General features: G+C 51.6%; 1 protein-coding gene across 1 annotated transcript in view; it reads left to right on the top strand.

Moving 5' to 3' along the window:
• Positions 1-22,118: 22,118 nt before the first annotated feature.
• The window catches only part of NECTIN1 (nectin cell adhesion molecule 1), a 108,358-nt gene continuing 103,366 nt past the window's right edge, over positions 22,119-27,110 (top strand). Inside the window, 1 exon segment of the mRNA XM_041125279.1 lies at positions 22,119-22,961. Within this exon segment, the coding sequence (XP_040981213.1) occupies positions 22,880-22,961 (82 nt within the window). The 5' untranslated portion in view covers positions 22,119-22,879.

The following is a 27,110-nucleotide window of genomic DNA, read 5'->3' as shown; positions in this document are numbered from 1 at the left end:
AACAGTGTGCCTTTCCCTTTTTGCATGTGGTTTGTGATCATTCAGTTGGGGGTCACAGTACAACTAACTAATCTTCAGGCTTACGGGGCATTTTGCCATCAGCAATTCAGCACAGGGGAGGGGAACACAATTTCTTTTCTTTGTCACTGGCCCTCACACTAATATCACAGTACTAAATGGGATCAATGAGAATGTGCTGCTACACTTCCTTAATGCTTTATTACAGGCACCAGGGTCCTGCTAAACAGCATAATAAAATATCAATAAATAGACTGTTTGCTGTAAAGGCTCCTTCTGCCTCTGCAATTTCTCCACCTCAAGCACGATTTCTGCAGCTCAGTATGTTTCAGCATAGCCAGAGTCTACTCTGGTATGCGGGGAGAGATGGGAATGGATAGATGGATGAATGAATGGATGGACTGGTAGCAGGTACAGGGGTGTCGGTTTTCGGAGGCTGGAAAGAAACAAGCACATCACCAGCGAAACACTGCTGCCCACTAAAATTGTTCTGCTTTCAGCTTCCTACAAACAACAGAACCCCAAATTGTTCATGAAAAAGCAAGACTGATTCCCCTCACTTAATAACAATCCCAGAGAAACACAGCAGTGTTTTTCTTCCAGTTTTTAAACCAAGATTTTGGGGACTGTTGGTATGAAGGGACATTTCATTGGAAAGGTAGTTAATACACATACAGAAGTAGGGAAAAAAATAATATGAAAAGGCCTACATGAATCATTGTGATTAAACCCAGACAAAAATGGGTTTCAATGGTTGATGAAAAACACCAGGATTTTCATTTTGGGAAAAAAGGCTTTGACCTTCCCCCAGAGCAGGAAATCCTCTATCCATCCTGCTCTTCTAACCTGCTCCATTTTTGATATAATCTTTTCTTTAGTGCCTCTGCCTAGAATATCTCTGCAAAGCTCCTCTGCTGAGAGACAGCTGGGTCTGTGATGCAGCGTGGTATAACACAGACCTCCTTTTTTATTAATAGCTAGCGGTCTACCCAAGCCTTTGGGTTCGCAAGGGCTCCATGCAGCCTGACTCTGAATCTCAGCCAGTCTGTGCCTGAAAAATCTCTGCTGACCAAGGTCTGTCCTACAGCTTCTCCCTGGGGGCTTTGGCAAACTACCTGATAAAGATGTCTTCAGCGTGTCTGATATCAAGCTATCATGCTGTTTACAAGAGATCTGTCACAGACAAGTGCCTTCTGTACAGAAGCCGTTTCCTCCCCAGGCAGAGAGCAGAGGACGTCCTAAATTAGCTCCTGAGGATGGAGTTATTCCAACACACCCAGACACAAACTAAGCCATGCTTCAAGCTGCATGGAGCTGCGTCCTATTATGAGTTTGGCTTATGACCTGTAAACTCTCTCTCATTTCTGATGCCCTTCCTTCTTTGTTTGGCTTACTGATCTTGCAGTTTATCCAGAAGTTCAGCTGGAGAGAGGGCAAAATTTGGAGGGGAGGGACAGGAGATGGTGAGGCTGAGAAATGCCTGCTGGGAATGCTTTGGAAACCACCCAAAAGTAGGAATACATAGCTGTTAAGAGGACTGTTAATATGAAACAAATTAGTCAGGAGCCCTGCCTCATGGGCTGCAACCCACTCCTCTTCTCAGACATGCATGCAAAACCCAGGAGCCCAGCTTACAAGAGTGGCTGTAGTGCCAGCTTGCAGATCTACGGGCAGAGCCCAGGAACTCTGGATGCCCAGACCCCTGTTGAACCCTTTCCCTGATGCCTTCATTTGTGACTGCAGCCAGGGAAGCAGATAGCCTCCATGAACTAGGGTCTTCCATGGCCTCTCTTCCCCTTCCGTCACTGTACTGCGGAGCTGCGGAGCAGAGTGAGGTGCTTGCGCATGCGTGCATGTGTGTACAGAAGGCGGGGAGCAGCATGGAGTGGTGAAGGGTTCATTTCTCTAATCATAAATTCAGCCTCCCATAAATTCAATTCTGTGATGCTGCGCCTGTGACGTCAGTAAATCACAGCCATAAAGAAGGGAATGCAACAGCAGCATGCAAAAGAAATGTAAATGCGTCTGGGAAGCCGGGGCCACCACTCACACCGGGTTGCTGCTGAGCTCAGCCAGGAGAGGCCAGTCTGGAAGCTGCACAGGTAGAGATGCCCATGCTGGCTCCTGCCCTGTAAGAGCGGCAGCACCCCGCATTCCCATCAGCTGCTGGCTTCACCCAGCCCAGGCAGCATCATGCAGAAGGAGATGGGAAGCATCTCCTTGGAAGCTGACCCAGCTGAATGGACGCTTGGGTTCAGCGGAGGATACCTTGCATCTCTGGCAGGCTTTTAGCAGCCAGGTCTCATCAGCTCTGTCTCCCTCCATAAAAGCTGATATTCCTCTTGTTTTACTGACCAAATTTTCCCCAGAGGAACAGCATTTACTGCACATTTGACACCTGCTGTACAGAGCTGGGTGCGTAGCTGTACAAAAGATGGTGGATTGTTCCTTTTCGTAACAGGTGAGTTCTGCCTCCAGCAGCATCCTGACACTCCCACTGAAGGTGCTCCTGCCCCATATATTGCAACACGCAAAATCCCTTCAGATCCCACTAAGTGGGAAGGGACTGCAGTTATTCTTGGGGGTAAAGAATGAGGCATTTGTGGCCTGATGTCTATGCAAGATCCCCAAAGACTCTGGAAGACACTGAGAGCTCTGCCTCCCCCTGTGCACCAAAAACAGCCTGATCTGTTATCATGGCTGAATTCACCCTGCACGGCTCTGCCCAAACCACTCGCTTCTTCAAAAGCAGATCCCAACTGGCTTTCACATCCAGGTGACCTTCTTCAGGGACGCATCCCCCTCGCCACCCCGCTGCCTGGCCATCACATGTGTGGCTCTCGGCAGCCCAACGTGATGCTGACCTGAGCTTCCCTCCCGCACAGACTGCTGCTCCACAAAGCAGAGGCCAATCCAACAGCAGCTTGCTGACAGCCCCGCGGGTAATCATGATGAGCAGGGAGAGCCTGCCATGCCCTCTGTGCGTACAGCTCTCCAGCCTCCTCCACCCCCTTCCCAGTACCCCCTCTTTGAATCCCCTGCTACGCCAGCACAACCTGTTTGGGATTTGCCCCCCCCCCCCGCTTTGCCGTGTTGCTCCCTTGCCCCCCCCCCCTTGCAGGGTGGCTTCGTGAGCCCCTGAGCTGTCACAGCGTGACTGCCGTCCGCCTCCGCCCCACGGAAAGTGAAGCTAATGCTGCGTGACATCTCACTCCCAGCACATCACACACTGAAGACAAGACCAGCTGAGGCTGCTCCCTGCCTCCTGTCCTGGAAACTTCCAGCACCAGACACCTAGGTCTCCCTGCAAAGAGTTTTCCAGGGTGACGGAGGGTTTTTTTAATGCATCTGAAATCAGCCTGTCACAGACTTTGCTGCCTCCTTTCTCCTCAGAGTAGGGTGACTAACTCAGCAGCAGCAGATTGGGTCACAGGCTGATTCCTACTCTGATCCAACCGAACCAGGAGAGGCAACGTTAGAGGAGATTCAGAACTGCCAGGAGCAGACAGTCTCAACAGCTTCTCCGTACTAGAGGCTGGCTGTATCGCCCTGGGCTGTGCATGGCAAAAGCTATCAATGAGATCTGCTAGCAAGGAAGCTGGGTGAAAGTTTCTGTCCTCCCCTCCTGGTTCTGTAGAAAAAGCTCATCTCAGCCTTGCAGGCTTCTTTTAGCTGCCTCCACCCCTTCTCTGCGGAGAGGCTTTGCACAGGAGTCACAGACTGGCAGGGGCCATTTCTATTTGCAGCCATCCCAGTGCCTGTGCTTCATCCACTTGCTGATAAAATGCCCCTCACCACAGAAACAAAGAGCAGCTTCTAAAAAAACCTACCCGCCCTCCACCTCCAAACCACGCTTCACTTCTGACTGACAGCTTGGGAAAGTTCCTAATTATGTCCCCTGGACACTTTGGAGGCCACCCACCCCAGAGCGTGATTTGATGGCTCAGCGAACGGATGGCCTCGTTTGTACTGATTTATATTACAGAGCCAGATCTAGCCTCATCAGCCTGGCTTGACCTAGTTTTTCTCTTGCACAGGTCAATAAAAACACAGCAAATGGAGCTAATCAGACACTGAGGATGCACAGTTAATTTGAGCTGGTCCAAATTTACAGGAACGCTGCAAACTCTGCTGTCATGAGGAAGAAGAGAATAAATCTTTTCCTAAAGAGTCAAAGGGAATTGTACAAAGAACATGCCATTTCCAGGACAGATAATGCATGAGGCTTTTTTTTTTTTTTTTTTTTCCTTGCTTCCCTTTTGGTCTGTCTGCATCTGGAGGATGCTGCACAATTCTCCTTCCCCTAAAAGCAGAGAGCATTGGTCCCTTCTCTGCACGGGGGTTATAAGCAATCACCAAAAGGGCATGAAGTCAGACAAAAAAAACAAACAAAAAAAAATGCGTGCAGCTGGCTCTAGAGCGTCCAAATAAATCCTGGGTAAATGCCAGGCTGCCTTAGTCACCAGCTCTAGCGGGACAAGGACGACCTCCTTTAAACTGCCTCTGTAGTGAGAGGAACAGTAGCCACATTAGAGGGCTGGCTGTGTCGTGGCATTGTGCCATTGCTGTGGGCATACAGCCGGCAGGACTTCAGGCAGGGCTGGGCCAACAGCAAACAGACACACGGGAACGTGCACGCTGCAGAACGTGCCTTACAAAACAAACACGTGTTAGGCACACACAGCAGGGTAACCCACACACATAGTCAGGGACATCTTAACCAAATGCTTAGTTTTTGTGCAAACACTGACTCACACGTGACATATTAGAGATCTGCAGAAAAACACATCTGCCGACCAGGGTGCAGAGAGACGTAATGCCTTACAGCCACACACATGCCATCCCTCCTCAGCACATCACACCACGTGGACATGACGTCTGCATTCAGACATCGGCATAAATATGTCCAAGGCAGAATGCTTACATATATCACCCACGCATGGAGGTGGCGTGCAGGGACCCAGCCATTTTCTGTACTCGTACGGCCACTGTGTCCCTCTCTGATCCCACTGCAAACATAGAACAAAAAAATGTGCAAATGTATTTCCCCATATAGTCACACTGGAGCATCAGTCACAGTAGGTACACAGCTCCATGAAAGAAAATAACAGGTACGTGTTATACAGACCATATAGGTGCATATAGTACAATATGTATGCACCCAGCACACCCCTATCCCACAAAGACACAGTCTACAACATATTTAACGGCTCTCACACAGCAACCTGCATGCCTCCAGCACCTCCAGTAGCCCTTTTCCTCCCAAAAGCAGCCAAGAACTATCAGCAGCCCTGATGGCAGCACTAACGAAGGACCATGCCTGTTAAGGCGCTCCAGCCCTTTGCCCTCCTGGGGTTGCATGCCAGCCTGTGCTCTTGCCCCTTCTTTCTCCTGGCTCTTTCCTCACGTGGAGATATTCATGCCTCAAGTGAGCAAGCCCAGGCCTGAGCAATAGCGAAACACAGGCATCTCACATCCACCTGCTGCCTATTGCTACACACGGCGGCTGGCAAGCGGAGCCCGCCAGAGTTCGGGGCTGGCTTGATCTAGTGCTGAGGTCAACAGCGTTCATTTCCCTAGGAAAATCGATAGTTTCTCCCATAGCTTTGCTATGGGAAAGCTCTGCTTTGTCCCATCGCAGACGCGTGCAAGCCTGCTTTGCTAAGGGGGCAGGAGCCGGTGCCTTGCCCAGGGAACACTCCCCTGCAGGCAGCTGTGGGAGAGTCTGCCTCCCTGTCTGCAGCCGCTGCTGCCATTTCCACTCAGGGACTGAGGCTTCAGCACTGCAGGCACTTGGAAGCAGCCTCGTAAGGGCAGGCAAAGGGGCCAAGGTCACCCGTACCAACACTTGCACTCAAGTGAGAGCAGTCAGCATGGCGCTCCCATGAGAATAACAGCTGGCACCGACATGCCAGTAGTGATGAGGTCTCCACTTCTGGATGGAGCTGCGACGCTCAAACTGGCCTTAAACCACCCTGGGAAAGAACATCAATCCCTGCAGGCACTGAGCAGCTGAATCCCCAAAAAGGAAATGGCAGGGCTGTCTGCATGGGGGAAGAAGCAGGAGAAAAGCAGGGCTAGTGTGGAGTGGACAGAGGCTGAACTGCCCCACGAAGGACTGCAGGGCGGCGTGGCTGACTCCTCTGTTAAGCGAGTGGTAGAGGGCTACAGGGCAGAGCAGACAGGGAAGGAAGGCCTCCCAGCCCACTACAGGGTATGCAAAGCCCACCTGCATGCTCCCCTGAGCCTGGACATGTGGGGACCAGGCTCCATTCACCACCGTGGGGAGAGGGTTTACCTGCCACCAGAACTGCACCAAATACCTTCACTGGAAAGAGGGGGACAAGCAGCAGCCACCAGTTCCATCTGCCCGTGTGCCGGCGGGTGTCTCAAGAGATGCTCGCATGTTTGCAGTGAGGGAGAAACGGCAGCTGACGAAAGCTATTCCCAGGCAATTAGCCCCAAGAGACCGGTGAAGGCTGCAATTGCTGTGCTACATTGCATCCATGTTTTACTGTACCATTGCCAGGGCAGGGGGAAGGAGCAGGAGCTGAATGCACAGAAATATGCCTGTGTATGTGTAGGAGCCCCCAGTGCTCTCGTTACAATGCGTGAGGGTATTTCTGCATGGGGATCCAGGCTGCCTCCTGCTGCACAGGGAAACTGCAGCTCTGAGACCTGGCCCTTGGCTTCAGCTTTCTACGTCTTGGCCCACTCATTGCAGCAAATCGAAAGAGCTTGGTACTTTCAGAGACTCGTTCTTTCGGGAGGGAATTGTGCAATCCCAGGTGCTTGCAGTGACACAGCCTAGCTTTCTCTAAAAAAACGTTTATTCAAAAGATTACAGCATTTAATGTTAGCTTGGTAAGGGAAGATCTATCAGCAAGGTTAAGCTCCCAGGCCAACCTCCTCGTGCTGACGCAAAAGCGAGTGGGATATGTTCATCCAGAAAATAAAAAATAGACCAGTGTTTAAGGACATCAGAGATATCTGGATTTTATTTCCCCCATTTTACCACCATACACCCTAGCTCTACTGTCCCTTGGAAAGCAGAGCAGGGCCAGGCACAGGAACGCAAGAGCCAAGTGACACCACCAACTGATGCTAGCACCCATGAGTGGCTTGACCTCCCACCCGCCTCAAGGAAAACCCTGCTTTGGTATGCCATGCCGCCAGGACTCCAGCAAAGAAGCCATGTTTGCAGACCAAAATCATCTTACTGCCTGCTGGCCCTCACCACATCCCACTCCACAGCATTGTCCCTGTGTCTCTGGTGCCAGAGCATCAGCGTAATGTGATGTGACACCTTCCCCCACACTTTGTTATAAATATCATGTTTCACTATAACTGTGTCTGACACCCCCTTGGAGGCATTTTCTCATGCTCCCAGCCAAGATGTGGGCACGTGCAGATCCCCCCAGCGTGCACTGCCTCTGATGGCAGGGGGCTGCCCTCCATACCCTCGCCTTCCCCACCCACAGCAGCAGAGATATTAGTGGCAGTGGGACAGGGTTGTGTAGGGTGAGCCATCTGCAGCGATTCATTTGCATTCAGGCTGACTCTCCAAGAAATAACGCTGCTAGATCACAGATCTCTCCCTTTCTTCTTCCATAAGATGGATGCCAGTGCAAGGGATGGGGGTTTATATTTCCCTGTGACCAATGTCTGTTATTTATTTGGAGAGCAGAACCATCTCCTTACAACTATGCCCCACCACTTCCCCAGGCACCCCCTTCTTAGCCATATGTGCTTGTAGTTATTGTAAAATGCCACTAGATGTCTGTCAGGGTCCTACACATTGCCTGCCAGCGATAGCACTGGTAAACAAGGGAGACAAGGTTGGGGTGCAAGCTGTGCAGAAAGCCGTGTCTCTCACTTCATTATTCCAGTCAGGATTTCTGATATTTTTGGATCTGTGGAAAAATCTCGATTTTCCATTTATTTCCTTCTAAGAAAGGTAGGGAAGCTGAGTATTATCTCAGTGTACCATAAGCTCTTCTCTGGTTTCATTGCAGCTGTTTTTAGACAAGTTTTGAAAAGTTTCCATTCAGGACGTGACCTCTAGGTAGGTACCTCCATTAGGGCTGCTTAGAAAGACCTTCACCTATACCCTGCCATGGGGGCATGGACAACAAAAAGATGCTGTTCCACCACCAGCCAAGAGCAAAATCAGCTGTGTGACCACTGAATAAACCCTTCCTTGTAGCAGGACTGGTCACTGAAGGAGGGGGACTGCCGAGGCTGTGTCAGCCTGGGAGCAGGAGCTGTAAGGTGCAGCAGTCCCGGCCGGGATGGGGCAGTGACTGCAGCTGCCTCAGCTCATGGAGTCACCCTTGGTGCTGGGAGCAGAGGTCAAGTCACAGAGCCGCTGCCCAAGAGCCATCGCTGAGCCTTCTTCCAGAGAAAGGGCAGCTGTGGCTTTATGATTTCACCTCTTGAGTAACTCTCTGCAGCAGATGCAATGCAATTACCATCACTGATGTAAGCGCAATTACTGCTCGAGCTGCTTGAGAAATGCCGGTTATTTTTCAGAGGAAATCTGGGAAGGAAATCAGCTCTTTTTGTGTTTGGGGGAATTTTAAATTTCCACTGGCTTCTTTTTCTCTCAAAAGAAAAGTGTGAGAAACATGCTTCTCTTAATACTGTTGATGTAAAAACATATTAAGGAAACAAGAAAAAAAAGAGAAATTTGTAAGCGGGAAGCTATTTTTGAGTGGAAAAGAGAGCATTTTACATATTTTACTTTCTTTTTTTGAAATCAGTAACCAAAAATTTTTATTTTTCTATTCCAAGGGTATTTCTCTTTCTCTGTAATAAAGTTAGTTTGAAAAAATATTAACCAGCTTTACGTCCAGGTCTATCCTGTAGAGGTCAGGATAGCATAGGAGCCTCTGCATTCAGAGCTGTCCCTCCCCATGGCTGCACAGCTCAACTCCAGGACAAGGAGATTGTGACAGTCACAGAGAAGAAAAGCAAATTTCCTTCCCTTTTGCTTCACAGCTGACAGCCCAGTATGGGACCAAAGGGACACCCTGTTAAAATCCCCCAGAAAGGCAGCTGGCTGAGCCCTGGCTGGGAGAAAAAGGTGAAAGGCAGTCAAAAAATAACTGAGAGGACAGAAAAGAGAGACAGAGATAGGTACTTGGCTCCCAAGATCTGGGGATGTAACAAGCACAAAGCATTTGGAAATGTTCAGAAGTTGTGTCTGAAAAGCTCCCCTAGCTGATGTGTCAAGGAACTTCCAATCGCCTTTCAAAAGCTTCCCTTCTCTCTGCTGCCGCTCGCTCCCTTTGTAATGGGTGGCTGTTTCTAATTATCTGTAAATGTTAAATGTTCCCTAATTCAATCAGAACAACTTGTTCACAGATGGCAAACCCTTCATCTGCTCAGCTTTCAGCAGAGTCTCTGACTCAAGAGCCATTGAACCCTTCCTTCCCAGAGAGGCTGGCTTGAGACATGCAAGAGGTGTGGAGAGGAAAGGAGTGTGTAGTGTACAGGACCAGTTCCAGGTCTTTCCCTTTTCCCTTGACAGCCCTTATGTCATCCTCTGCTCCCATGTAATCCAGTACTCTCTCCTGGGCAGGACACTGCAATCATGATGCTGGCAGATGCATGGCTTGGGTTCAGGCTCTCCTTCTCGACCCGCTGCCGTGTTACTGCTCCTTGCCTCGTCTGAGCAGGCAGTCCTGTTCAGAGCCACCTCATCCCACCTTGCAATAGGCACACAGTGTTCTATCTTGGATCCTGATGCAGTTATGTCATGGGCCTGTGGTTTATCTCACCCTGCATCCCAGCTCCTGTCACCACTATGCTAGCTCATGTCAAGCTCATGCCCGGCTGATGCTGATGCCGTTGGACTCTGCATTTCTTATCTCGTTGCCTGCTGGTGAATGGCACATGCTGACACTCTGTGTCCTTTCTCATTTCCTGCTCCTAGAACATGCGCTCACTCACATCTATCCCCCTCAGCTATAGCACTTCTTCCCTTGCTGCTGTCCAGACTTGTTGGTTAGGGCAGAAAACTACTGCCCAATGCCCAAGAAGAGCTGTAACAGGGATCCTAAATCAGGTATCCCCATTCATGTCACTATAATTTGCAATTTACACTACACAAGCCAGGGGGCATGGGGGACAAAGGAGGGGGGTGGTGAGGTTTTCTTGTTAAACCCAAGGGAAACTCTCTTTACTGCCGATTCCTAATGATTTATTGAAGCATCTCGTCTTCCGCTCAGACCTAGAAAAGGGTCTTGCCTTTGATCAACCAGTGACTCACCATCTGCAGCCGAGGTGATTTACGACAAGTGCAAGCTATTTCTGCACATGGAAGGGGAGAAAAATAGGCCTCATCATCACTGAGAGGGTGGGAAGGATGAAAAACAAGCCACCCAAAGGATAATGCTGGCTGGGCTGCTCCTCACAGTTTTGCTGCTCCCCCAGCACCTCAGCGGAGCGCCTGGCTCCCCACGGCAAAAAAGCTGCAGCAAAGGGTTGTGTGGGGGAGACTCTTATGTCTCAAACAAACGGCTCCCCGCCAGGATAGGAATAGAACAGTTTAAATTATACTCTTCACGTTGCATCGCAAGGCTGGGCGCGGGTCTCCGTCAGCCATGCTGACAGAGTGGGGCTGCAAGCACAGCCCACAGGGCGGAGAACATCGACAGCCATCGCTGAGCACATATCCTGATCGTGCTTCCAGGTCCGAACCTGCTCTTTTCAATACCCATCTTTCCCTTCCTCATGGTGTAGGCAAAATCTAGTCACTTCCAGATCAGGAAGCTATTTCCTGGAAGCTTTTTTTTGCAAAAATCTCCAGCCAAATCCTGGCACAAAAATGATATCCTTAAAGACCCCTAAACTCTCTCCATGACATGCCTAAAACCTGAAGTATCACCTCCACCATCCCCCTACCCTTCACTTTTTGACTCTGCAAAAATGCCTTTAGCTAAAAGACTGTCCCCTGTTCAGAGAAGGAAAATGTTTCACCGTTCAGGACGTGAGCAGATTCACAGCTAACATCCAGCCACCCATGAGAGACTCCCGGCACAGTGAACTTTGCAGAATCACTGCTCCATATCCTCCAACAACTGGCTAAGGAGAAGCAAAGTCATTAACGTGTGCATTATACTCACTGGAACAATCCTTGGGCAGAAGCTTCATGCAGAGCCCCACTGGGCAAAGTGCTCCGCTGCTCAGGAGCAGTGATTAGAGAGAGTTTGTTAATGAAGCAGATTTTAGTGACTAAAGGCAATTGGAGAGAGAAGAGAGAGAGCAGACTCTTCATCAAATGGTATAATGTGGGCTTGCTGCAGCTGATCTTCAGTGGACATAAATCAGTTCAGTTCTCCCAGCTTTTATCAGCTGAGGATCTGACCCACGGGATGTGCGAATCGTTGAAGGGCATAGCACCAATCACATCATAATAAAACTGCTCATCTTTGGCAACTGGCTGCTGCAGATCTCAAAGCATTTTGCAGACGTCCAAAGCTGCTTCAGAGCCATAAAGGTTTTGCTCACATTTCCAAACTTGCCTTTTTCATACACTCCCTGAAGGTTCAGCTGCTTTAAATGAGGGCGATCCCCCTGAAGCAGAGGAGGAGGGTGTAAAGGGACCCTGAGTAAAAGCATAGTCAGCCCTGCTGTTCTGATCTCGCTGGGCCATCCACCACTGTAATGAAAATCAGCATCACCCTGTGGATACCAGCAGAACATGACCAATTTACTCTGTCTGAGGCTCTGTTCCCAGCTCTACGGTACGTGTTTTGCCCTGCGTGAGAGATGAAAGGGCGGATGAGTGCTCCTAAAAGACCCAACATGGTTTTACCAGTCCACAGATGGTGCATACAGGAGGATTGCACACGCGACATCCCCAAATGCAGAAAAACTGCTACCTATTCCCTTCTTTCCTCTTCTAATTTGTCATCCTCCTCCCCACCTTCATACATCTCCCGTCACGCAGGAGCAATAGGTCTCCACAGCCACACAGATAATTCCCATTTCCTGCAGCAGATTGCCAAATAGCCAGGTATGATCTTCTGCCCTTTACATCCTTCCCTCAGTGATGTAACTCTACCACTCCAAGTACCCTTGGAGTTGCGAGTCCCGGCTCATAGACAAGCTCAGCACAAGGCAGGGGAACCTGTGTCCTGTTGCAGTGCAGAAAGGCCACAGAGGAAAGGAATGAGCTGGAGGTGAAGGGGTTTAGCAAAGGGCAGAGAGGCAAGTGTCCCAGAGTCACTGGAAATGGAGTTCATGAGAGTTTGCTAGCCCAAGTGAAGGCAAGATCAGGACAAGCCCTTTCCCAAAATAACTCCTGTTAGATGCAGGACAGATGTTCCAAACTGCTCCAGAGCACTTCCCAGAGAACCCAGCCACCTGGTGCATGGCTTTCCAATTGCTTTCTGGTAGTGCCAGCCTTTATCCTCTGTTACTATCCATAGTGTCAGCAATTCCAGGAGCTCTAGTCTCCCTCCCCACTCTGAATCATTTGTGACAGGAGGAAATTAGGTTTGATAGGAGCAGGGATGGATGGGTTTGGAGAGCCATCTCTCCTTCCCAGAGGGAAACTGGGAAGGGAAGGAAAGGAAAGAACACCCCCCATGGTGCTAGGTGGTGTACAAGCACAGAAGAGAGAAGTAGAGAAATTGCAGTCAGATCTTACACAGGCTTTCCACGTGTCCTTCAGGCACAAGTACCTCAGTTTGGCAAGCCCTTCTAAATCTCTGCAGTTAGCAGTAAAAATGAGGCATTTTTCCCAGCCACCATCTGATCTTCTTCATCAGTCACTGCTCTGCACTGCCTACCCACCCACCCATTCCTACTCATCCTGAGGATAAAACCCACTTAGCCAAGCCCCTTCCCATCCAGCCCTTCATCACTGGGGATCGATTTCCTATATTGACTGAGCAGGCCCCAGCCATTAACGAGTTCATTTTCCGTCACTTAGATGCAGATGGATTCCCTCAGGAGCCCCAGGGTCACCGAAGTTTCATTAACAGATGCTGTAAAAGTATTTAAATACATTTTAAAAAATCACTTGACAAATGGAGTAAGCCCATAGTCCTACTCCTCTCAGGTTATCTTAAAAGATAAAAGAAACCTTTGCTGGCTGCAGAAGGACAGAAAGCCCTTAACAGCTTGTCCCTGTTACTATCCATCTCACAACACCTCACCTCTAAAGCGGTCCAATTTCCCATAATGCTCCAGATAGAAACCATCTATTCATTTATTCAAGCTCTGGCTAAGCATGTTCCAGCCACTAAGGGCTTTTGGCCTCTGAACCTTCCTGTTAGCTGTGACATGTTTTCTGGTGGTAAACTGAGGCACGAAATGATGAAGACTCAGACCCAGATCTGGATGCCTAGACACACTAGCAGAATAGGTATCATAGACAGGCATTGGTAGCTCTGCTGCAAAGGCAATTCTTGCCCCAGTTGTTTATATCAGGGGAAAAAAAAAATATAACTGAGTCCTGTCCGGCCTTGAACACCACACAGAAGATTACATGGGAAAATATGTGTCAGAAATACAGGCTGAACTCAGGAGTCTGCTTCTGCTGCTAAAAGATTTCTGTCTTCTTGCCACAGATCTCTAGAAGACAGGCTGAATTTTACTACCATGAAACTCCATGTAGATGCTGGCTTAGCAGCTACTCCATGAGAGGGGGATTTGGAACCTGGAAACATCACCAAATCTCCACCAAAAACATGGCCACGGAAAATTCAGCCCTGCAGACAGTTTCCACTGTGAGCTCATTTATGTCGAGAACTCAAGCTACACATTTGAAAAATTTGAAAACAAAAATTTAATGTGACATTTTTCTCCCCGCTTGGAAAGAGATGACTCATTAAGTCAGTCTACAACTCTTACTGGGTGTCCAGGATGGCAGGGTCTCACAGCGCTTTGAAGTATAGTCACATTATCCCCAAACATGAGGAGGTAGGGCAAATAAACCTGGCTCCCCCAAGTCCCAGGCCTGCATGAATCCTTTCTCCTCATGGGAAGGCTGTAAAGTACCATAGATCTACCAAATTTTTCCTAGGATCTTTTTCCATCACAAAAGAAACCCAACCAAACGGCTATTAGGAATTAGCAGGCAGACACTGGCTCTTTGGCTGGTTGAGTGAAAGTCTGGGTAGTCTTGCCATGGGGACGGATGCTTGTCCCCGGCGCCAGGCCAGCAGCTCTCCCAGGGAGATGGGCAAAGCCTCCCTGCCCAGTGTCTTTGGAAAGGTCTTGTGATCTCCTAGGAACTCAGCATAAGGAAGGTGACCTCCTCCCTCCAGCATCTGCAGAAGAAAGCAGAAGCTCATGGATGGAGGAGACCGATTGCTCCCACAGTTACACAGGAGGAGGGAACTGGCCCATGAGGAGAGCTTTGTCCTCTGAGAGAGAACAGTAACGTCATTCCACTGGCCCCTCTGCAGTTACTCCAGGCTGACAGAAACATTTCCCTTGGAGTCCCTCCAAATTCACATTGCTCACTCCTCAGACTGCAGCAAAATTCCTCCGAACAGACATCAGCCAGGCCCAGTTGGCATTTACAAAACAGGCTGCAAGGGGGTTTACTCTAGGTTCACAAAAGCACCGTTTGGAGTGAAACCCCTTGCCTTCCCTGGGGTGGTGGAGGAGCATGCACAGGAGACCTCCACTGCACGCACAGCCTGGCAATAGTCTCCTCCTGCTCACCAACGGGAGATTCATTAATGCCAACAAGGTAAACTCAGCCTGTATTATTCATATCTGTATTTATCAAGTATTTATGCTGACAACCTAGAGGGCGATAAATCAGCATCACCGGGATGTGTTGATTCCCGTGGCCGATTCTGATGCCGACAAGGCTGATGCCTGCCTCGCCTGGCGCAGGGGGGGCAGAGGGCCCTGCTCGCAGAGAAACAGCTTGTTTGTGACAGCCGGAAATTAACGGCCTGGCTGGAAGCGGGGAAGAGAGAGAGAACAGTCTCTGCTGGATGTGCCTCAGAAGCACATGGCAAGGATTGAATGGGGAAGCTGCTTGTGCTGCAGAAATCTTTCCCTACCTGGATGTGGATTTTAACAAAGCTTGCAATGGCGTAGCGGCGCAGGAACGGGTCTTGGGCTGCCTTCTGCGTCCAGCCACGCCAGCACAGACAGGGAGCGCGCTGCCGCGCTGCCCGGCACGTGGGGCTGCTCCATGTTCGCAGCAGCAATTGTGCTCGACTCATTCCAGGTTTACACCACAAATATAGCCACGTCTGGCCTGGATTTGCTGCAGATTTGCTGAAGTTAGTTAATGCATTGGAGTTGCTCCAGAGGTACACCTTGACAGGGGGGAGTTGACCCGGTCCAACTCCAGGGATTCCAGCAGGGTGACAGTGGAGTTACCCTGCCGATGGCAACGTGCCCCTCCAGACTCATTGTGGTGGCTGCAGGGGCTACTGCTCCCTGTTCACAGCAGCAGCTCTACTGCCTTAGCATCGAATTTACGGTCTCGTGCTATTGACTTGACAGCCTGCAAATGAGACGGGCCTGCAAACCTCTTGACTTCTCGCCCTGTGATCCAGAGATCAGGTCCCAGAAGAGCTTATGCAAGAAAAGAAGCCTATGTGTCCAGCTACTAGATGCAAAGGCCTTATTTCCACTTGTAAATTTACAGCAAGTTCTGATCCTGATTCAAATCCGAAGCAGAGCATGTCACTGAATTTCCAGTTCAGAAGAAATCCTCTCTGTGGCTTTTCCCTCACGGATGACTGCACAGCAGCTTCTAAAACCCTCAGTCAGAAGGCTATTCTGGGTATTGGTTTGGGACTCAGTGTCCTGCCTTCCCTGCCACGCACGGGCACTGCCAAGGCGCTCAGGAAGGCAGGGCTACGGTGCTGTTCAATAATGCATGTTATTTCCTAATATGATAACCGCTGAGGCTTGCGCCCGCTCTGAATGAGCTGTGCCAGTGCCAGAGAGCGTATCGGTTCAGATGTTGGAGCTGAGAGACAAGTCTTGAAGAGGAGACAGAGAATTCCCCTTGCCGGACCTCATTAGCAACGCCAGGAACACATGCCCTTTGAAATATTTCTGCTGATTTCATTTTCTATTTCTATACTTTCTTCCTCTGTGCCATCGTATCTCTGTGAATGCTGCGCCTAATCTTCTGCCTGGCACAGGCCCTCGGCGCGCGCACACGCACACGCGCGATCCCGAGTGCAAGCCGGCACGTCTGTGTGCATGTTAAGACAGACCTTCTCATTCCTCCTTAGATGTCAGCTCTGTCAAGAAGGGCGATAGCTCCTTCTATCAAGCCTTTAAGCAGCTTCGCCGAAGCAACTGTTCTTTGCCGCCGCGGAACGCGCTCGCATGCGCACGGACCCCGCCGCGAAGCAGGCAGACACCCGCTGTCCGGGGGCCAGCGCTCCTCGGCGCTCCCCCAGCCCGCCCGAGCCGGGGAAAGGCTGCGGCCCCGGGAGGGACACGGCGGCGGGGCGATGGCTCGTTCCGGGCTCGGCTCCAGAGCGGCTGTTGTAAGGCAGCATCGGCCGCGGCCCGCTCGTCGCCGTGCCTCCACGGCGGCGGGACCGGCGCCTGCCGCCCGGGCCGCGGCCGCTCCCGGGGGCAGAGCCGGCCCTGCTGACACTAGATGGTGCTCGGCCGTTGTGCTTGGTGCGGCGGTGCCTGGGGCCGGCTCCCGGGCTCCCGTGGGGGATTGCACAGAGGCACCAGCCGGTTGGGCCTGCCTTTTTCTCGGCGAGGCCTTCGGCCCCTCCGCTCCCCCAGAAACGCTCCTGCTGCCGTGCGGCCGGCAGGCATCTGCCCCGGTGGTCCCTGTCCCGGGAAGGGGGGGATCAGCCGCAGGCCCTCCTGCTGCGGCACCGCCTGCGCGGGAGACGTGACCCCGGTTCCTGCAACTGTAAGCCGGGAGACGCCTCAAGGGCGCTTAAAAAAGTTAGGCGGCCTCTTCCTAACCTATCAAGATTCCATCCCTTCCTCTGCCTAGCGCAGAGCGGACCCAGTTAATTAAAAACGTCTCCCGGCAGTAACTTTACTGTTGATGGCTGGAGTGGAAGGTGTGTGTCGGCCCAGAAAGCCAAGAAGAAAAGAGTGGACCGAAGAGCTGCATGGTGCAGTGGTTTGAGCTAGATATGGATGCTGCTTGCAGCAGCCTTACTCGTGCAAGAGTAGTCCGGCCCAAATTCACCCCCGGTTTGTGGCTGGTTGGATTGAAAAGCGCTCAGATCAGCCGTTGTTGGGCATCCCCAAAATGTGGGTCCTCCCAAGCCCACCAGCCTTGCGCTTCAAGCCACTTTCCACCAAAAGCCCGTACCAGGAGTCGTACTGCTTTCTGCAAGGCTGGGGTTCCTAATCTCCCTGGGCTTCTTTTCTCCATGTATAATGAGGATTATGGTTTAATTTCTGCCTCACAAGGGGGTGCTGTGGGGATTGAGAGGGTTAAGGCACTCAGGTAGCATTGCAGCAAGTCTATTACAAACCCTTCAACAGAGGGGGACAGAAAAACCCCACTGCTGTTTGCAGACTGCTTACAACTTGCATCAGCTTCCATTAACTGGGAGGCAATTTTCTCACCAGTTCAGATTTAATTTCTTCTCCAGCTGCTGGCCCTATCCAGAGAACAGCAGGACAGGAGTGACTATCAGCACTGAATTGCCTTTTGAAAGGATGGTGCTTTCACATCTGAAGGAGTGTCTGCTGTCTGTACAGCGTATACGTGTGCGTATGTATGTGTGTTCATGTAAGCATGTAGGAGGCTGTATCAGGAGAGCTCAGAAGTGAAGCCAAGCAGAGAATCAGCTCAGGAAGCCCTTTGCACTTCTGATCCCTCATTGTTGCCTGTGCTACAGACACATTATGTGTGTTTACAGATGAAAAAGCAAAAATAAAACTGATGCCGGCTTTAAAATTCTGTTCAGCACAGCCTTCTGCACTGATTCAAAATGTTTATAAACAGAGAAGTTAATGTAATCAGCACTGCAGCAAATACACACCAGGTACACGGCAGAGACAGGAGTGTCAAATGCCCTCCCAGATCAGAATGACAGGCCTCTGCTGTGGGCTCTTCATCAAACAAAAGCAGCTGAAAAAACCCACTGAGGAATGTTTTAAAGAGCAATTCCTCCCCCCTTCTTCCCTCCTTCCAATCCCCTCTGGTAATCATAATTGTAAAATATAATGTAAGATGTCCATTCCCACTGAGCCTTTCAAGTCGCAGGGCCTTGCCAGACTCTGTGTGTGCAGGGAGCCCCTGGAAAGTGGCCGCTGCTCTGCAAGGGGGGTGGGGACACAGCCCCAGACATCAGTGGAGGAACTGGAGTTCACCAGTGTGGGGGAATTCCTGGGTGACATTTCTTCCTCCCTGGCAGGCAGCAGCCCCTTTGGAAACACAGTGGTCCCCTGAGGGCTATCCATCAGCCCAGCTCCATTGTTCCTGAGCATGTGCTGCACTCATCCCAGAGCAGATAGGAGATGCATTTACAAAGATTTGGATGAGCCATTTTTCCCTGACTTCAGCCCAGCAACTGTTCAGCCCTGGGGAAGGATGTGTATCAGCTTGCCAGGGAAGACCCCATCCAAAGGAGCTGCGTCATTGCAGAACCCTTACCAAACCATCCCGTGTCCTCCTGCACATTGCCAAAAGACCATGCTCAACCACGTTAGCCAGTGGGAAGGATTTTGGGAGGTGCACGTGAAACATCCTATTACAGCAGGTTGCTGCAGAGACGTTACCTCACATGTCAGCATCAGCAGAAAACTCTTGTGCTGGCTGAACAGCCAAAATGCTGGGCGGACAAAACAGTGCTTGAATACAAGCAAGCCTTTTTTTTTTTTTTTTTTCGCCAGCCAAATGTTGTTTCATGCTTTAATTGCAATTTTCAAGACCTATATTAGCATGACAACTTATGTAAGTGTCGGCCAAATTACTACACCATTTCTAGTATCTGTGCCTAAAACAGATTTCACAGGGGTGTAGAGGAAGGGGCTTGTATAAATTTTGGATCTCTGTTCTGATGGCTAGTTGCCATCTAAAATGAGACTTCGACCATCCCTAAAAATTGAAAGGGGGTAAATATGACTTCTGTATGGTATTAGGAATGGTTTACCTTGGGGAAGGGAGAATACCTCACAGCCCAGTCCTTTGGACTATCTGAAGCACCAGGTGGGCTGTTTTTTTCTCTCTTTGTTTCTACTGGAATATGTTTATAGATTTATGAAAGGGATTTCTGAGCCTCAGAGTGGTCCATATGTTCCTATACTAGGACTGGAAAGGATGGGCAACCTTTGAAACCCCTGTCCTATTATTGCAGGCACCATGGTATATAAAGTAGTTAGGGCTCCTCCTCCACGTCTCTGGCTGGGATGCGCTTTAGAAACCTACTGCTGCGAGAGTTGGAAACAAGGAAAGAAACAATTGGCTAAACCAGCTGATGTAGCAAAGCAGAAGGCAGCCCCATCAGCCCCACAGAGGACATGCACACAGAGACCTCCCCAAATCAAAAAAATAAGTATGATGCAATTAAATATGTTACATATTATGATCTTCCTCCTCTAGAAATAACAAAAAACTGCCAAACCAAAGTATTCTACTCCTGCCTTTCCTGCTCATGCAGAAGTCCCCTTGGGCTTCACGGAAATTTTGGACTCACAAAAAGCTGCAGAACAGGGGCCCCATGGCACTGTGTAATAAATCTTAGAAGTTAACAGCCAGAACTGTGCCAAATGTGATGGGTTTTGCTTTGCGCAGGATCATGAAAATAATACATTCTGGCTCAATAAGTTAGGCCTGATGCACCAGGGCTAATGGTCTACTGCTGCTGCTGCTAATGGATTTGCATTTTTGTCTCAAATGTTTGAGGTCTGTGATCTGGGAGGCCAAGGCCCGAGGCTCTATCAAATCTCCCCATATTCTTGAAAGGAAATCTTAATCGTACCCCTGACGTAGCACTGAAATGTCACCTTGCTTAGATCAAGCTATGATCAATCCTGAGTTTTTCTTTCTGTGATTGATTTCGGATTTGCGTTTGCAACAAACCAGGGGGGAATTTCACGTCTTTGCCATGTCTGTTCTGTGTCACCCACAAGCCCTCAGGAACAGCGTTCCCCTTCCTAGCCCTCATAGCGAATGACGCGGGCAATTTCAGGGTTTGCCAAACCATCACCGCTCCCCATGGCCAAGCAGTGCACCAAAGGGCTGCCAAGGGTGAGAACAGACCTGCCCGGTGTACTGCATAATCACGGCTTTGGCTATGCTCTTTCCTCTCGCAGAGGAAAACCGCTGGCTGCTGGGCCTGTGAAGGAAACCCTGAACGTGTGGAGCGAGAGTCACCGACCCAAGATGTCTTTGCCTGGGTTTGCAGAAAGCTTAAAACAATAGCGCTGAGGTCTGGCCTGCCCTACGCATCTCAGCAGAGGCTAGCTCAGGTGCCAGTTGCAATACAGTAAAAGGGAGAGGGGAGAGTGTAACACTGGGAAAAATGTAAGTTGGAACATTGTGTAATGGGGGGGACTCGATCGCAACTTAGAGAGACCTGCCCAGGGAAGTAACGTCTCATCAGAGGTATCTCTTTAATAGAGTCGGGAAAAGAAATAATGAGATTTTATGGATTAAAGGTGAAACTAGCCAGATAAACACTCCAAGGACAGGAAAACCAACCACTGAAATGGTTGAAAATAACAACTGTTGCAAGGATGCCAGGAGCTCTCCATAGCTTGCCTGTCCACAAGGACAGGGGGTTACGCTCCTAAGCTCAGGCCTGCAGCTTTACAGAAGAGGCGGGAGGCAGAAATCATCAGGGCAAGTTCAGCAGCCTCCGCTCCACAAGCAGGATGTCCAGAGGAGTCCCAGTGGCCTTAAAGTCTGTGAATCTATTAGCTAAACCTCATTACTACGTAATAACTTTTGTTATTTTGGAACAAACCTTGTATCTGGCTAATCCGCTTTGTTACAGAGCTGCCCATCCTTCCCTCGAACAGGAATTAACTTCTAAAGGAATTAAAAGGAGGAGGAGACTGCTGAAGGGGTCCTTAGAGGTATCTTTTTATAGCTGCTGGCTGCCCCCCCCCCTTCCTTTTCCACTATGTGTGGTATCCTTCCCCACCGATTCTGTCCTTTTCTGCTTGCCAGGCATTGATTTGTTCCTGTGTTATTCTAATGGAGCTTGAAATCAACATGACTTTGTTGTCGGTTGTTGTCATTGTTGTTCACATCTTTGTTTGGGGTTCAGCATCCTTGCGGAGGCCAGGGCAGTTCAGGAGCTGGCATTAGCAGGCTAAATACCTCCTTAGCAAAAGATGCACAAAGGCTGTATCTGTGCCCACATAATAAGGGCTGTTACAAAGCCCAGCGAACCAGTGCCTCCCTCCTTCAGTGCATCAGCCCTTGTGCTGATTCTGAATCCCCTCGCTTATCAAAGCACACAGAACGTGTCCAGAGCAAGCTCCTTCTTTCAGCAGGCCCCACGAAAACGCCGTGTATTACTTGGGATCTACATCCAAAGCACCGTATGAGTGTAAATCTAGATTCCATATGATAGCTATGTCTATTCCACATGCAGTTTACGTAAGGTATTTTTTATACGTCGTACCAGTGGCCAGATAGGTAGGCTGCTGTCACTGCCAGCAGCCGTGGCCCAGGCGTTCCACCATCCATCCGTAAGGGAATTCAGAAAACAAGCCCCGAAGTCCACAAAACCCGGGTGCCGAGGCACAGCCGAGGAGCACCTTAGGAAACCCACCGAGAGGCGCCCCGGGTTCCGAGATTATCCCCCGCAAGCACGCCGGACACCCGCCGAACAAAAGGCGGCTGCCAACAGCAGCCAGCTGGTGGGGAGAAGAGGCGAGGCTGGGGAGCCCTGACCACCCTCGCCCCCCCCGCCAGCCGAGGCGGGCAGGCGCCGGAGCCGGGGGGGGCAGCCCCGGGGGAGCGGCCACCCCCCTCCCCAACCCCCCCCCCCGCCCCAGCGGCGGCGGGGCGGCCGCCGGAGAGCGGGTGCCGGAGAGCGACCGGCGTCGTCCCGGGCTGCGGGGCAGGCAAAGAGTTAATTGCTGCGCCCTCCTTCCGCTGTGCACTGACATCACGCAGGAGAGGGCGAGCGCCGCCGCCGCCCCGCCCGGGAGTGTGTGCGTGTGCGTGTGCGTGTGCGAGTGCGAGCGGGCGGCCGTGCCTCGCAGCCCGGGCAGCCCGCGCCGCCCTCCCTCCTTTCCCCCCCCCCCGTCCCTCTCCGCCCCGCGGCCGGCCCGGACCCGCGCCCCCCGCCCGGCCATGGAGCGCCGCAGCCGGCCCGCCGCCGCCGCCGCCTGAGAGCCGCCGGGCTCCCGGCGCCCCGCGCCCCGGGAAGCGGAGGGCGGGCAGCGGGCGGGGGCTGCCGAGCCCCGCCGCCGGAGCCACGGGACCGCCGCGCTGCGAGCGGCGGCAGCAGCCCGCGGAGGGCTCTCCCTCGCTTTTCTTTATTTGTCCCCCCCCCCTTCTTTTTTTTTTTTCTTTCCCCTTTTTCCTCTTTTTTTTTTTTTGAATTGCATTCCACCCCCCCCTCCCCCCTTCTCACTCGCCCAGCTCTGCGGACGTGCTCGCTCCCGGAGGAAGGCATCCGCGCTGCCCCGGCGCCCGCAGCCGGCCGGAGCGCCCGGAGCCCGCGGAGAGGGGCCCCCGCGCCCCGCCGAGCCCCAGGGCCCCTGCGGATGTGCGAAGCTCTCCTCCGGCCGCCCGCCCTCCCGCCGGCTTGCCTGCTGGGCGCACCGCCTCTTTGTCCTCCTGCACCTACATTTTTTTTTTTAATTTTTTTTTTTTTTTTAAGCAGACCTGAACATCACCGGGGGCGGGGAGGGTGGGGGGCTCAGCGACGCTGCCAGACCGACCCTTGCCCATTTCTCCTAAGGAACTCTCATGGCTTCACAGCTGCAGACAAGTTGCCGTGCATCTTGGTGGACTATCGGAGTTTGCATCCTGGCGGCCGCGCTCCTACCAGGTGAGCCGCTGCCGGCCGGTCCCCCCCCAAGGAGGCGGTGGGCTCTGCCTGCTCTGCGGGGGTCGCGGCAGCCCCGGAGGAGGGCCGCGGGGTGCCGATGGGGGGAAGGGGGTGCGGGAAGTGCTGCGGAGCGGCGGGGAAGGATGGGATCGGCTTTTTGGGGTGCGCGCCCGCGTCTGGAGCAGGTGTGGAAGCATCTGCGTGAGGGTGGGAGAGAGTCGGGGCCGGTTTCATCTCCGGCTTGGAGAGGAACAACACGATCGTTTGTTTCGGAAGCAGCTGCAGGCTGTGGGCTCCGGAGTCCTGGGAGCTGAGGCCGTTTGTTTGCTCTTTGGATCGAGCAACGTCTAGCGAGGCATGGCAGCCAGGCTTCCCGGGAAAGGGAGCCACAAGGCTGGGTAATGAGCACAGATGTTTCGGAAGGAGAGATGGAAGGTTTCAGCTGTCCAGCATCCCCGAAATCCCCGCTCCCCTCAGCACACACACTTCCCGTGGGCTCTTTTGCGGAGGGGCTCCACTGCTCCCAGGTTTCAGCCCTTCCTTCCACTGCTTTTGCACTTGGGTGCCTGATGGTATCTGATCCATCCCTTTGGTTCCGATCCATCCCTGGAAAGGAGGAGATGGGCAAAGATTCGGATCGACTTCTCCGCAGCCCGTTCGACCTACCCTGGCACTTGCAGAACAGCCCGTTTGTCCCCACCCCAGGGCTCGGTCCTGCCCTGGGCTCCAGCACAGATCTTAGAATCGGGAGAGTGACCCACTTTGCAAAGTGCCCTGGGGCAGGACTCTTTTATTCTGCTCCAGTGCAGAATGGGTTAATGCCATCCTGGAGGGCTTTCCGGAGTCGGCTGTGGGAGACGGGAGACGTGGAAGGGGGACCAGCAGTGTGGGTTTACAGCGCTTGTGAATGAACTGGGAAAGGCAAATAGAACCGATGTTTGCCTTTTTGAGGCTAGGCTCCTGGTGGCTGGGTCTGGAGCGCATGGCAGTGGGCACATGTGCCACCCCCGGGTCGGTATGCAGCCTTCTGCAGGGCTAAGAGGCAGGCTGTGCCTGCAGAAGGAGTGGGATCTGCAGCTGGAGAGAAGTTGCGCTGGAGGCAGGGTGGGGGCCAGCGTCCTAGAAGAGCAGCCAGGCTGCCTGGGCTGTGACTCTTGAGATGTGGCTGCAGTTTGCAAGGTCTGGGCCAAAGGATCGGCCGTCAGAGCAAATGCCAGGGCCCAGGGTTCCCCGGTGCTAGCAGAGACAGAGATGATAACATTCAGGGCATGGGAGATCAACAAAGCACAGTGACTGGATGGTCCAGCTAAAATGGATGAGGACAGAGGTGAAATGGAAGGGGATGATGGTCAAGAAACCAGGGAGACAGAGGGAAAAGGTTAACAGCGTGATGAGAAACCAGGTCTGGGTATACCTCTGTATTCCTAGGACAAAGAGATCTGCTGTGCATCGCAATAAGAGGTGATGGAAGGGACAGCCTCGGGCTCCCTGCACTCCTCTCTGCTTCCAGGCAAGTGCCTGACTGAGCTCTGGCTCCTCACAAGGAGTCTCAGAACTTTCCAGGCCATTCTTCACCTGGTCTTCCCTCCTTCTCATCCCTCCACCGGGCAGCCCCATGTAGGAAACCCTCCCCGCAACCCCTGGGAAAGGCACTGGAGGTGGAGTAATGCTGTGGTGACTGTGCTGGGTGAACCAAAAGGGGTTTATGCTCCCACAGTTGCTCTAGGAATTGCTTTCACCAAGGAGACACACAGACAGTGACCCTGGGGCAGGCTGGCATCTCACCTTGTCCTGCCAAGAGAGACTTTTTTCCCCCCACTTATCCTATTTTTGGCTGTTCTCGAGGCTTTGCTGCCAGCAGTCAGGCAATCTCGTCTCCTGCCACTCTGCAGTAGCATGGTAGTTTATCTTGCACTGTCCCGCTGACAGCTCTGCCAGGATAAGCCAGTGGTGCATCTCGTGGTGCCTTGCCAAGCAAAGGGTACAGCCAGCTCTGCAATGCTCCGGGAAGATAATCCTTCCCAACCTCTGTCCGTGATCACCGAGTACCCTGCAGCCTGTGTGGGTGAGACTCTCAGCTGGACCGGTTTAGTGGTGGATCCACCACATTTGCAGGAATGACTGATCCTATATTACTTATTCATTCATTCATTCCTTTAATTCATTTGTGCACTTCTTTGTACTGTGGATGCATCCCAGGGCTGCAGGGAAGGACAAGCACAATACTGTGCTAGGTGCTGCACAAAGCCACAGCAGACTGACAGTCCTTACTAAACCACAGGTCTGAATGCCATACTGAGGCAGGTAGTTTCTCAAGTTCACAATGCATTGTGCCAAAATCAGCTGAGGGTATATATACAAAACAAGCCAAATGTAAGCTTTGAATGCAGACAAGCTTGCTTATCAAGGAGAAGGGGAGAGGGGAACTTAGGATCCTCTGTTATAAGTGAATTAGCAGCTGTGGGCTTTGTTGGAAAATGTGGTTCGGTACCTAGCACCCAAGAGAGATGAGACGAAGGCAGGAGACACTACCTGCTTTCTGGAAAACCTTTCATGCTCATCTGATCAATGCCATTTCATTTTGTTCCCATCCGTGTATACTACCTCCCCCTTCTGACAATGTTAGCTTTTTTTCTGATAAGGAAATAAAAGTTCCCTGCTGTAAAAGCTGTAAGGAGTCCCTTATAAAAATCTGCTTTACAAATTGTCTTTAATGTGATCGGCTCAATCGTCCAGAACGGATTCAGTTCAGGGTTCCTGCAAGCCTTCCATGCAAATCTGCCTGCCTGTCCATTTGGAACCATTAACCAGGTATCAACTCAGGCTACGACGTTGGGGCTTCAAGATATTGACATAAGTAGGGCTTATTGAAAAGCCGTGGGCTACCGGGGAGGAGAGATCCTAGATGGCTGATCTTCAGAGGTTAGGAACACTTGCGGTTAAATCGATGCTTTACAAGTCTTAACAATCTGTCTGTTTATCCCTGCCATGAAGCTCGGTACAGTTTGAGATGCAACCACGCAGAGCAGAGGCATTCATCTTGTGCTTGGTCCTGCATCTGCAGATCTGGGCCTCTATTTCCAAATGCTCCCCTCTGTCTGGGGACAAATTCCTGTCTGCTATCACTGGGCTACGTCTTGGGCTCCGAGAGGGGCCTGTGAGTCTTTCTTTGCAAAGTGCTTTGAGATCCTCAGCAGGGGCGAGCTGGAGAGGTGTCTGAAGCTTTGACACAGGGTTTTTCCATCACGGCACTTGAAAGCCGCATTGACTGAGCTGTAGTGACCTGGAGGCTTTAGGTCAAGCTTGGCTGCAGCTGGCAGGAGGGTTCCTTTTTGGGGAGGTACGACAGCTCTCTGGAGTGCTGGGAATAGTCAAAGTGTGTCGCTGCAGGATCCGGTCCATCTTGTAGTCTACAGAGCTGCTTTAATATCCCAAAGCAGCTCCCAAAAGGCAAAAAGTTGCTAGAGTTTTGTTCAGCTTTTGGTTTGAGGTCTTAGTTGTTATTTCTCTTTCCCCCATCCGTCTCCTCCCAAAACTCAGAAACAACAACATCAGGCTATTTCAGGAAGTAAAAGTGTGTCTTTTGCTGATATTTTCTCATTAAACCTCGCTTGTTGTGGTGGAACCGACCCATCGAGTTTTAACCCGGCGTGAATTGATGAGCTCATGTATGTGTCAGTGTGGGTGAGGCGACAGGCTGTACTGAGAGCCAGCTCAGCCCACAAGCAGGAGGGTGTCTGCCCCATGGCCAGAGCCAGGGGACGACCGTGGTTAATGCTATTTGCTCTCTGAACCGGCAGCGTTAATCAAGCAAGAGCTCCCAGCCCAGTGCACACAGATCCCTTTGCAAGGAGACATACAGAAAAGCAGGGGCATTACCGCATCCAGCAACACATCTAGCACGAGGCAAATGCTCGCGATTAACTGGTGGCTGACAAGATGCCGATGCTGGCGGAGCCTGGCACGTCTCTCCTCGCATCGCCCCTCCTCTGGGCTGCAGCTGTACCAGCCACAAAGCCAAGTTTACAGGGAGGTGCCAGAAGGATCCTGTGGACACTGCTCACACCTCAGCTGAATCACGGAGGGAACCAGAAGAGCCGGTTGTCGTGACCTGCTTCCCAGGCCTGCGTTTCCACTGGCACCCCTTGC

Source organism: Aquila chrysaetos, chromosome 8, assembly GCF_900496995.4.
Source record: "Aquila chrysaetos chrysaetos chromosome 8, bAquChr1.4, whole genome shotgun sequence".
Taxonomy (NCBI): domain Eukaryota; kingdom Metazoa; phylum Chordata; class Aves; order Accipitriformes; family Accipitridae; genus Aquila; species Aquila chrysaetos.
This window is presented reverse-complemented; position numbering and strand designations above follow the sequence as displayed.